Below are 12,366 nucleotides of genomic sequence, written 5' to 3'. Positions count from 1 at the left end.
TCTTAGAGTTGAGTCTTTAATTCCATGTGGATTTGCTATTTTGTGTATGGTGAGAGAGAGAGAGAGAGAGAGAGATGTAATTTCATTCTCCTGCATACAGTTATCCAGTTTTCTCGGCACCAGGTATTAAAGGAACTATCATTTCCCCACTGCATGATCTTGGAGGTTGGAGGCTTTGTCAAAAATGAATTGGTTGTAAATGTATGGATTTATATTTGAGATCTCCATTCTGTTTCATTGCCCTGTGTGTTTTTATGCCTGTACCATGCTGATTTGGTTACTATAGCTTATTGTAATTTTTGAAGTCAGGTAGTGTAATGTCTCCAGCTTTGTTCTTTTTGCTCAGGATTGCTTTGGCTATTCAGGGTCTTTTGTGGTTCCATATAAATTTTAGGATTTTTTTTTTTTCCTATTTCTGCGAAGAATGTCATTGGTATTTTGATAGGGATTCCATTGAATCTGTAAATTGCTTTGGGTATTGTTGTCATTTTAACAATATTAATTCTTCCAATCCATTAACATGAAATATTTTTCAACTTGTGTATGTGTGTCCTCTTCAATTTCTTCCTTTTTTTTTCTCTTTTTGAGACAGTCTCACTTTGTCACCCAGGCTGGAATGCAGTGGCACGATCTCAGCTCACTGCATCCCCCACCTCCCGGGTTCAAGCTGTTCTGATGGCTCAGCTTCTCGAGTAGCTGGGATTACAGGCATGTGATACCATGCCTGGCAAATTTTTGTAATTTTAGTAGAGATGGGGTTTCGCCATGTTGGTGAGGCTGGTCATGAACTCCTGGCCTTTAGTGATACGCCTGCCTTGATCTCCCAAAGTGCTGGGATTACAGGCATGAGCCACCACACCCAGCCCCTCTTCAATTTCTTTCACAAATGTTTTATAGTTTTCCTTATATTGATCATTTACTTATTTGGTTAAATTGGCTCCTAGGTATTTGATATTTTTTGTAGCTGTTGTAAATGTGATTGCTTTCTTGATTTATTTTATACATTGTTCGTTGTTGGTGTGTATAAATGCTACTTCTTTTCATATGTTGATTTTGCATCCTGCTACTTTACTGAATTTATCAGTTCTGAAAGCTTTTTGGTGAAGTCTTTGGGTTATAAGATCATGTCATCTGTCAATGAAACTAATTTGACATCTTCCTTGTCGATTCGGGTGCCTTTTATTTCTCTTGTCTAATTGCTCTGGCCAGGACTTTCAGTACTATGTTGAATAAAAGTGGTGAGAGTGGGCATCCTTGTATTGTTTCAGATCGCAGAGGAAAGGCCTTCACATTTTCCCTCAGCTCGATGTTAGTTTGTGGATTTGTCATATATGGCCTTTTATTATTTTGAGATATGTTCCTTCTATACCCTATTTTTTGGGAATTTTTATCATGAAGAGATGTTGAATTTTATCAAATGCTTTTTCTTCATCTATTGAGATGAGACCATATGGTTTTTTCTTCTTTGTTCTGTTAATGTGATATATCACATTTATTGATTTGCATATGTTGAACTCTCCTTGCATCTCTGGGATGAATCCTACTTAATCATGGTAATTGATCTTTTGAATGTGTTGTTTAATTCAGTTTGCTAGTATTTTGTTGAGGATATTTGTGTTTACGTTCCTCAGTGATATTGGCCTGTAGTTTTCTTTTTTTGTTGCATTGTTGTCTGGTTTTGTTGTAAAGGTAATACTGCCCTTGTAAAATGATTTTGGAAATATTCTCCCCTCTTCAATATTTTTGAGTAGAAGAGTTTGTAGTAGAATTGGTATTACTTCTTAAAATGTTTTTTGTAAAATTCATCAATTGGCTTATTGAGGTTTTCTTGTTTCTTCATGATTCAATCTTGATAGGTTGTATGTGTCCAAGAATTTATCAATTTATTCCAGCTTTTCAAATTTGTTAGCAAATGTTGTTCACAATAGTCTCTGTAAGAGTCTTTGTATTTCCATAGTAATCAGTATAGTGGCTGAGTTCCAAGAAAACCGAGGGAATCTTGGTCAACTCTTTTTGGTTTATTTTTCTTTTGGTAATTGCCTTTTATTTCCTAGCCTAGAAAGTCCCTTAGCCAGAGTCAGAAGCCCACCCAGATTCAAGGGGAGGGAATACAGATTCCACTTATTAACAGAAAGTGTATCAGAGTTACATTGGAAAAAGGGCATATTAAACATTAAGTAATTTCATGTTAGCTGCTTTGTCTAGTAAAATCAGGAAATTTAGGTTAGACTTTTTATGGGAAAATAAACTCAAGCATTATAGAAAATACCAAAATGATGGAGAAGATAACTTTTATACCAGTTTAGTTTAAGGAGTTACTTTAACTAGAAATATTACCCAGATTCTTAAAGCTCTTCAAGTTAGGTCATAATTTCTTTTGATTTAGCTGTCTCAATTTGCATTCCTTTGCTTATTCTCTCATGTTCTAACAGTGAGCTACTCTTCTTTCAATACCCTCCCTCACCACTCTCCCTCCCCTTTACAGCTTCAGCAAACGTCTCAAGTTTTATTAAAGGGTCAGTGTACTTGAAGCATAATGAGGTAGTTCTCTTGGTGGGATCTTAACATGTACAGTAATTATAAATGAGGGAATTCTGGAGTAAAGAGTAGGGTGTTTATTATGTTCGTTGCATTTTTTTCCCTTTTTTGTATGTGCTGCATTATGTAGCATTTACATCAGGTTGTGGGTTGAGCCTTGGAGCTTAACTCCAGAGGTTAGTAACACTTTTTTCTTCACATCTGGACTTGGAACTGCCCTATTTCTTCAAGAGGAGAAGAAACAGTTAGGCACTGAGAACCCTTGATATGTTTCCTATGTTAATTAAAGGGAGACCTAAAGTTGTAGACAGCTGAGCAGCAATTATTGACATTCCGTCTTCTCTCCCATTCCAGTCCGCATTTGGTCTCTTGCCTACAGTGATTTAAACTGGGCAGCCTGGCTGAGCCAGGACTCAGTAAAGTGTAGTCAGCAGACTAATGTTGGTGCAGACTAATGTTGGTGCTGGAACTGTTTAACAGCCTAGGACAAGATAAGGAAATTTGGTGTAAGCATCTAGACACCTTACAGCAATTTGATAGTAATTTTATGTCAGTTGATTCTAATGATGGAAATTTTGTGCTTGGCTTAGGTATGTCTTTTTTTAAAAAAACTTCTTTTTTCTAGAAATTCCTTTTCATTGTATTTTACAAAAGTATTGGTCTGTGATAGGTTGGAAATTTAAACTGGTTCTTCATCACAGATGATTTGAAAAGTACTGGCCTAAGCCACGTAAAAACAGTTTTTGGTTTTAAAATCTTTTCATTTCTGCCTTGATAATTTATTGAAAAAGATATTATGTAGTGCGCAAAAGTGGCAGATCTCTGTGAATAATTAATCTTGAAAAGTTTTTAAAAATGTAATTGGCCGCAGAAACAGAAGGGCTACAATAACAAAGCCCTGTTAAAAGATTACCTTTCCATGGTGAGGGGGTAAAAGACTTTTTTCATTTAGAGACACACAAAGAATTGGCAGCCCCAGCTGTTCAACTTTAGCCATGGATCAGAAACAAATACAGAACCACACAAACAACACAGGGAAGTCTGTTAATTGGTAGAAACAGAATAGTCATTGTAGCAGAAAGCAACTCTTGGGACTTGTCATTCTATAGTTGAGGCCATTTTTTGAACTGACCAAACCGTGATGAGTGCCCAAAGAGGTGACCCAGATGCCAGGATCTCAGAACCCTCAAGACCAACAAAAACATGAAGACACGTGAATGCCACCAACAGGGTACTTGGGAGGTTAACAGCATCAGACACAGACCTTCCCGGAGAGAGCTGAAGAAGGCCTGATGGCAAATATATTGCGTATTTGAGAATTTATAGCACAGATCAGATTTTGACAAGCAGATAAAACATTAAAGTGTAAAACAAAATAACATTCCTTTTTTTTTTTCTTTTGGTAAGTTCTGAAAGGATAGGAGCAAAATCACATTCTATAATGGAAAACTGCTTCATTCTGGTAACATTGTAACAAAAGTTTATCTTTTAAAAAATGTTTTGGCCTATTTTTTGAAGACCTATTTATGAAGGCCTGTTTATGGAGAATCTCACCATTGATTTTTGGGCCACAGAGGTATATTTGGATTGTGTGGTATTTTTGGTTTAGCTTCTCCCCCGACATACTCCGTATTTATTCCAAGTAGTGTTTTTTCATTGCTAGCATATCTTTTCTTCTGATGACTTGTGAGGTGTAATCTTTTCTTCCAGGAAGCAGTTGATACTATGAATTTAGTTGTCTTTATCTTCTAATTTGGGCTTCAAAAGACTTAGCTAAAATAATCAGAAATATAGTTGTTGTTTTACTATCCAGCAGTCTTGTTACATTTATTTATTTATTCCAGCAGTTTATTTGTAGATTCTTTTAGATTTTCTTCATAATCTATGCATAATTATAGTTTTACTTACATAGTTTATGAATAATGATAGTTTTGTTTGTTCTTTCCCAACGTTTATGTTTTACCCCCCTCCCCGTTTTCTTCGGGGGAAGGGGGGCGGCGATGGTACTTGGCAGTGACTTCCAGAACAATGCTGTACGCAAGTGGTAATGGTGGGCATCCATGTCTTATTTCCAGTTTGGGGAGGGGAAGTTTTTTTCCCACTAGTATTTACATTTCATGTAGATACTCTTTGTCAGATATATGAAATCTCATCCTATCTCTAGTTTGCTGCGAGTTTTTATCATGAATGGTTGGTAAATTTTATCATATGTGTTTTCTGCATGTATCGAGGTAACTGGCTCTTCTTTCTGAAAATGTGGTGAATTACACTGATTGCTTTTTGAATGAATACCTTTCTTCTATTCCTAGAATAAACTTTTGGTCATGATACATTATTCCTTTAAAATATTGCTGGATTATACTTGTTAAGATTTTTGCACCTGTGTTTATAAGAAAGGTAGACTTTTATCGTTTCTCATCCTGTTCTGTCAGGTTTTGATATCACTGTTCTGCAGGTGTCATAAAACAAGTTGGGAAATGATCTATATCTGTTTTCTGGAAGAATTTGTGTAAGATTAATATTTCTTAATTTGTTGAAAGAATTAAAATGTTCCTTTGTGGGGAGAATTTTAGATGGACTATTTTAAATAGAACAGTCTAGTTTCATTTTACATTGTTTCATTTTGCTGTGTTGTGTTTTGCAAGGAATTGTGCTTATCTAAATTTTCAAATTCATTGGCATAGTTATTAATAATCCCTTATTGTATTACTCATTATCTCTTACCTCTTATTATCTTCTCTTCTTCATTCTTGATGTTGCTAGTTTTTCTTGACTCGTTTTATCTTTGATTAGTCTTAGAGAGGTATATCAATTTTGTTTTTTAAAAGAGTAACTTTTAATTTTGTTCTGCTTTTAAGTTGTCCTTTTAAATATGCATTCTTTTTTAATCAAATTTTTATTGGTACATAGTAGGTATATATATATTTATGGGGTACATGAGATGTTTTGATATAGGCATACAGTGCATAATAATCCCATCAGGCTAAATGGGGTATCCATCACCTCAAACATTTATCATTTTTTTGGTGTTACAAACATTCTAATTATACTCTTAGTTATTTTTAAATGTACATTTTTATTGACCATAATCCCTAGTTGTGCTACCAAATACTAGCTCTTACGCATTCTATTTTTCTGTGCATTAACCATCCCCCCTTCACAGATGTGTATTCTTAGAGATACTCAACCTTCGCTTCTAATACATGAATTTAAATACGTTTTTTTTTTTTTTTTTTTTTTTTTAAAGGAGACAGGGTTGTGTTCTGTTGCTCAGGCTGGAGTGCAGTAGTGCAGTCATAACTTGCTGCAGCCTTGAGCTCTGGGGCTTAAGCAGTCGTCCTGCCTCAGCCTCCCAAGGAGCTGGGACTACAGGCACACACCACCATGCCCAGCTCATTTTTAAATTATTTTGTAGGGGTCTCACAAGCCCAGGCAGGTCTTGAACTCCTGGCCTCAAGCTGTCCTCCCATCTCAGCCTCCAAAAGTGCTGGGATTACAGGCGTGATTCACTGCGCCCTGCCAAATGTATAGATTTTACTCTAAGTATAGCTCTGTCTACATTCACAGTTTTGATATTTCTTTTCACTGTACCATTTAATTCAAAATACTTTGAGTTTCTTTTTGACTTAAAGGGTTACTTGAAATACATTGCTTAATTTCCTGACAATGGAACATTTTCTAGTTATTTTGTAATTGTTGTCTAGCCTAATGCTAGACACAGAATATACTCTGAATAATTTTACTCCCTTGATATTTATTGAATCTTTCTCTTTCACTCAGTGTATGGGCAACTTCAGAAAATATTTCTTGTGTGCTTGCAAAGATTATGTATTATCCTATTAGGTATAGTGTCAATTTCTATGTCAATTAGATCAGATTTGTTAATCGTGCTCTTCAGATCTTCTATAGCCTACCAAAAGTTATAAGGGTGTATTCATGTATACTCAGAAGTGCCACCCCACACCACATCCTCCATTCCTGTACTTTCCATCTTGGTCACACCTCTCCCATGTGTAACCAATCTCAATGGACTCCCATTTCTACTTTGTGGGGTTATTTTGCACATATGAGCAGATACATTTATATTTTCCTATTTTCCCCCTTTTATTCAAAAGGTATACTGTGGCCGTGATTTGCACTTTGGGTTTTTAACTTAATAAATCCTGGAATTCATACTTAGTCAATTATAGGGCTCTTCTTCTTTCCTTTTGTTTTTCCCCCAGCAGATTCATAGTACTCCATTATAGGAATGTACCATAGTTTACTCTATTAGTCTCCCATGAATGGGCATTTAGTTGTTTCCTAATACTTTGTAAGGCTGCAGTGAATAACCTTATGCATATGTATTTTCATGTTGTTGTTAAGTATATCTCTTCACTTGGGACGATTGTAACAAAATACATAAACTGGGTGGCTTATAAACAACAGAAACTTACTTCTCACTGGTCTAGAGGCTGGAAGTCCTAGATCAGAGTGACAGCATGGTGGAGTTCTGGTGAGGGCCCTTTTTTTCCAGGTTTCAGACTGTGGACTTAGATCCTCAGGCATATCTCTGGAGAGCAGAGAGAGGAAGCATGCTCTTGGACTTTCACAAGGGCACTAATCCCATTCATGAGGGCCTCACCATTATGACCTCATCTAGTTCAGATTACCTCCAAAAGACCCTACCTTGTAATAGCATCACACTGGGGGGAGTATGGTATCAACTTATGAATTTTGGGAGCACACAAACATTTAGTTGGTAACAGTATATTTTTGGCATAAATTCCTAGAAGTGGAATTGCTGGATCAGAAGGCACATGTAGTTTTGTTATTGTCAAATTCCCCTTTATACATACTATAGGAAATTCACATTCCCATCAGCAGTGTATGAGAGTTCTGTTTCCCCACATCCTTACCAAAAGACAGGGTACTGCTATGACCTTTTTTAAAAAATTATTTGACAGTTGTTTATATATTTATATTTTCACAGAGGTAAAATTCCCATAACATAAAATTCACCATTTTAACAACTTCAAAGTGTGCAATTGAGTGTTTTTTAGTGTATTCAACCATCACCATGATCTAAATTCAGACCATTTCTCTCATCCCCAAAAGAAACTCCTTATCTATTAGCAGTCCTTCCCAACTCTGCCCTACCCCCAGCCACTGGCAGCCAGTAATCTACTTTCTTCTGTATAGATTTGCATATTCCTTCATATAAGTGGAATCACAATTTGTGGTCTTTCACGTCTGGTTTCCTTGTAGTATAATGTTCTCAAGGTTCCTCCATGTTGCGGCATGTATCAGTGCTTTGTTTCTTTTTATGCTGAACAGTATTTCATTGTTGGGCATACCACATTTTGTTAATCTGTTTATCCATTGATGGATGTGGATATTTGGGTTATTATCACTTTTCGATATTGTGGATAATGCTGCTGTGACCATTCACATGTGAGGGTGTTTCATTTTGTTTTATGTCAGGGTCTCTTTCTGTCGCCCAAGCTGGAGTACAATGGCATGATCACAGCTCACTGCAGCCTCGACCCCCTGGACTCAAGCAATCCTCGGCCTCCCAAGTAGCTGGGAGTACAGGCACATGCCACCATGCCCAGTTAATTTTTATAGAGATGGGGTTTCACCATGTTGCCCAGGCTGGTCTTGAACTCCTGACCTCAAGCAGTCCTCCTGCCTCAGTCTCCCAAAGTGCTGGGATTACAGGCATGAGCCACTATGCCCAGCCATGAGTTTTTATTTGGACATACATTTTCAGTTCTTTTGGGCATATGTCTGCCTAGAAATGGAATGGTTGGTTCATGTGGTAACTCCATGTTTAACCTTTTGAGGAACTGCCAAACTATTTTCATAGTAGTTGCACCATTTTATACTCTTCCAGCAATGTAGGAAGGTTTCAGTTTCTTCACATCCTTGCCTACACTTGGTGTATCTTTTTAATTAATTGTTTGGATTGTCTCTTGCATTCTTTTCTATCATTTCCCCTCTCATTTTAAAAGAATTTCTGTATATATATATAGGGTATTAGCTTTTTACTGTGATACATGGTACATGTGTTTTTCTTTTGTGTTTTTGGCATCTTTTGACTTGGTTTATAATTTTTTTCCTTTTACTGTGCTGTTATACCATTTTTTTTTAACTAATTAGAGAATGATTTGGATGAAAAAGGTATTATTTATGCTTTGTTTGATACCAACAGAGGGTTGGCTCTTTTCTTTGCTGGACAGATAGTGGGGAGTTGACAGGGTCTGGCTCTGTCGCCCTGGCTGGAGAGCAGTGGCACGATCTCGGCTCACTGTAGCCTTCCCCTCTTGGGCTCAAGTGATCCTCCCCCCTCAGCCTCCCAAGTAGGTGGGACCACAGACATGCGCCACGACTCCTGGCTCTTTATTGTATTTTTTTTGTAGAGATGGGGTTTTGCCAGGTTGGCTAGGCTGGTCTTGAACCTTTGGGCTCAAGCAATCTGCCTGCCTCAGCCTCCCAAAGTGTTGGGATTATAGGCATGAGCGTCTATGCCTGGCTGGATCTGTGGTTTTGTGTGTGTATGTGTGTGTTTGTTCGTTTGTTTGTTTTGAGACAGTCTCACTCTGTGGTCCAGGCTGAAGTGCAGCAATGCAGTCACAGCTCACTATAGCCTCAACCTCCTGGGCTCAAGCTATCCTCCCACCTTAGCCTCCTGAGTAGCTGGGACTACAGGAACACGCTACCACGCCCAAGCTAATTTTTGTATTTTTTAGTAGAGACAAGGTCTTGTCATGTTGCCCAGACTGGTCTCAAACTCCTGGACTCAAGCAGTCTTCCCGCCTCAGCCTTCCAAAGTGCTGGGATTACAGGCATGAGCAGCCATACCTGGCCTGCCACGATGGATCTGAGCAGGAATTGTACTCCAGGTTTACAAAGCTCCCTTTGCTTCTGCACCCAGTTGTTCTCACTGCAAGCCTGGGGATGTCCTAACACTATTCTGGTTTATTCCTGAAGTCTTATTCCTGTTTCCTAAACCCTTTCACTGTTTTGAGAGGCTCCTTCTCAGCTCGGGTTCAGGATTCCGTAACTGTCTTCAGGAGACAACCTGCAGAGTGTTGGACACAGTCTCCACCCTTCCTTCTCACCAGAATCCAAGATTTGATCTCTTGCTGCCGAAAGCTCTGCTGGTTTCTCTCCCATTCGTAGCCTTTTCTTGTCTCTTCAAGCTCTGAAGGGCTCAGAATTGGCAAATGCCCTGTGGGAAAAAGCAGCCAGCTGTTAAGTATCATTTCCTGTCTTCATCTGTGTCACTCATTGTCTTGGTTGCCTCAGAATATCTTTGTCTTGAGCCCTTCAAACATTGTTTGAGTTAAAAAGATTTTTAATCTGGATTTTCATGTTTCTCGATGGGTGTTTAGGCTTGTGCAGGCTATTTCTTCAAACTCAAATAGAAGTCCTTTATCGCACTTAAAAAATTTAATTGTGCGTGCTTTTTTCGTTTTGTTTTCAGTTGCTGTCTGTCTGATTCTCCTGTTAACAATGAGTTGGTTAAGCCAGGGACCTTATTTTAATTATAGTGTTTTTAATCACCAATGCCTAGTATATATAATGACTACTCATTGAATTTGTATTATATGAAGAAAGAACTTTTCTCTTAGGTAAAATTTTTCAAAAGCAGGGAGCAAATTAACAAATTTGGCTTTGCTATGAGATTTTCCAACAAATTTAAAGGCTATGATAAAAAAAGGGGTGGGGGTGGGGGTATTACATTGTTTGCAGATACTTTTTGACACAGCTGAAATTGGAGTCCTGGCCTTTTAATAATTTTTTTTAACAAATATTTATTCTGTAAATCAGGTCCTACTCTGGGTATGGGGAGAGACAGCTATTATTTTAGTGGATTAGGTCTCTATTCTCCTCAGGCTCCTTCCGCATATAACATATCAAGAGAGAGTATAGGACATTTGATATAAACAACATATCACGTTGTAATTGGTAGATTTCAAGTATTATACACAAAAAATTATTTTGTTCTTTTAACAGAATATGACAGATACCTAGCATCTAGCAAAATAATGGCAGCTGCTTACCTTGACCCCAACTTGAATCACACGCCAAATTCGAGTACTAAGACTCACCTGGGTACTGGTATGGAACGTTCTCCTGGTGCAATGGAGCGAGTATTAAAGGTCTTTCATTATTTTGAAAGCAATAGTGAGCCAACCACCTGGGCCAGTATTATCAGGCATGGAGATGCTACTGATGTCAGGGTAAGTACGTTTTTCCATGAGACATCTTTATTGTTTATTTAGGTTAAAATGTAATGGCATGTATGAAAAAAGATAGTGTAATAATTTTTATTTAACTTCTCAGGGACTTTTCATATTACAGAAATGCTATTTTTAATTATAAGATTTATTAGTTAATATGTGACTGACCAGCGTTCTAATTGTTGTAAAGTTTCTTAGAAAAATAATGACCGAATCATATTTTAGTCATAAAATACCATTGACTTATTTTTCCCTTCTAGGTTTTTTTTTTTTTTTCAACTCTTGGATGAGTACTAGGCAACAATGCAACTAAAATAGCCTCTAACAGTCATGAAATAAACTACTTTTCTAGAAAGCGTAATTTTGAAGGTATTTGCATGACTTCAGATAGGATAATTTCCTTTAAAACTCTTGAACATATGCTGTGTGTCAGGCACTGTGCTAGGTTCTGAAGATGTAAAAGGTCCCTGTGAAGTCCTTGATCTTACAGCTTAGAGCCTGTAGAGGGAGAGACATCATGAATGTGATTATAGTACAGTGTAGAAGTGCTTCATGGGAGGTTGTTGTGGAAGCTTGGAGGAATAATACCTTTTAAACGTAGAAGTTAGTACTGGAAAGGATTTCCTTTGGGTCTGGGAAGGTGAGGAAGGATAGTGATACAGAATTGTGGGAGAAGAGCATGCTAGGCAAAGGTAACTACATCTTTCTGAAAGTGGGGAATGAAAAGGTAGCACTGTGATTTCAGAAAGCTGAGTTCAGTATTTAAATGTTCAGTATTTGCTTTGATGAAGTGTTAAATACCTCCTCTTTCTTACCGTCTCCACCTAGTCTATATTCATCTTTAAGGAGAAGTTTCCAGTGACAAGGAAGTTTAGATACGTCTTTTTTCTTTTCTTTTCTTTCCTTTTCTTTCTTTCTTTTTTTTTTTTTACAATAAGTAAATTAATTAATTTGCTACTCTCTAACTTACATGCCCTTATTATTTTTAACCAAAGCAAAGGGATTGGTAGAATTTAGATATAAGGCTAACAGGTCGGGCATGGTGGTCCATGCCTGTAATCCCAGCACTTTGGGAGGCCAAGGTGGGCAGGTCACTTGAGGTCAGGAGTTCGAGACCAGCCTGGCCAACATGGCGAAACCCCATCTCTACAAAAAACACAAAATTAGCCAGGCGTGGTGTCACATGCCTATAGTCCCAGCTACTCAGGAGGCTGAGACAGGAGAAACACTTGAACCCAGGAGGCAGAGGTTGCAGTGAGCTGAGATCGTGCCACTGCACTCTAGCCTGGGCAACAAAGTGAGACTGTCTCAAAAAAAAAAAAAAAAGGAAAAAAAAGATTTAAGGCTAAAGTCTTGTATATAAATTTTACGTAATTTTTTGTTACCTCTAAATTTTAATATTAGCAAACTATTCAAATGGATTAATTATTAAAAATATGATAGCCTCTTTTTTACAAACTATGAAGCTGGTTAGCTTTTTTGTGTTTTCTGTTTTTTTCTACTTCTGTGTTTTACTTTTAACTTTATAAAACACTGTCATTTGGTAGAAAGGCCTGCAATGAGCATCCTGCCATAAGGTTTATCAGATAATTCATACTGG

The 12,366-nt window shown here is 37.5% G+C and overlaps 1 protein-coding gene and 1 long non-coding RNA gene across 27 annotated transcripts in view; one reads left to right on the top strand and one right to left on the bottom strand.

Moving 5' to 3' along the window:
* Positions 1 to 7,137, bottom strand: part of LOC109028046 (uncharacterized) — a 40,282-nt gene extending 33,145 nt beyond the window's left edge. For both annotated transcript variants that reach the window (XR_010135057.1, XR_002007101.3), the window contains exon 1: positions 6,975 to 7,137. This is a non-coding gene — a long non-coding RNA (uncharacterized lncRNA). The remainder of the gene's footprint in view (positions 1 to 6,974) is intronic.
* PTK2 (protein tyrosine kinase 2) overlaps positions 1 to 12,366 on the top strand; it is a 340,227-nt gene that overhangs the window by 96,647 nt on the left and 231,214 nt on the right. For 23 of the 25 annotated variants that reach the window (XM_055349579.2, XM_055349577.2, XM_055349578.2 and 20 more), the window contains one exon: positions 10,540 to 10,766. In XM_055349579.2, the coding sequence (XP_055205554.2) occupies positions 10,540 to 10,766 (227 nt within the window). Of the gene's footprint in view, positions 1 to 10,539; positions 10,767 to 12,366 lie in introns of those variants that run through there. The other 2 variants (XM_063709539.1, XM_063709541.1) reach the window with 2 other exon arrangements.

This window comes from Gorilla gorilla, chromosome 7 (genome assembly GCF_029281585.2).
Source record: "Gorilla gorilla gorilla isolate KB3781 chromosome 7, NHGRI_mGorGor1-v2.1_pri, whole genome shotgun sequence".
Taxonomy (NCBI): domain Eukaryota; kingdom Metazoa; phylum Chordata; class Mammalia; order Primates; family Hominidae; genus Gorilla; species Gorilla gorilla.
The sequence above is the reverse complement of the archived record's forward strand: the minus strand, read 5'-3'. Positions and strand labels throughout refer to the sequence as shown.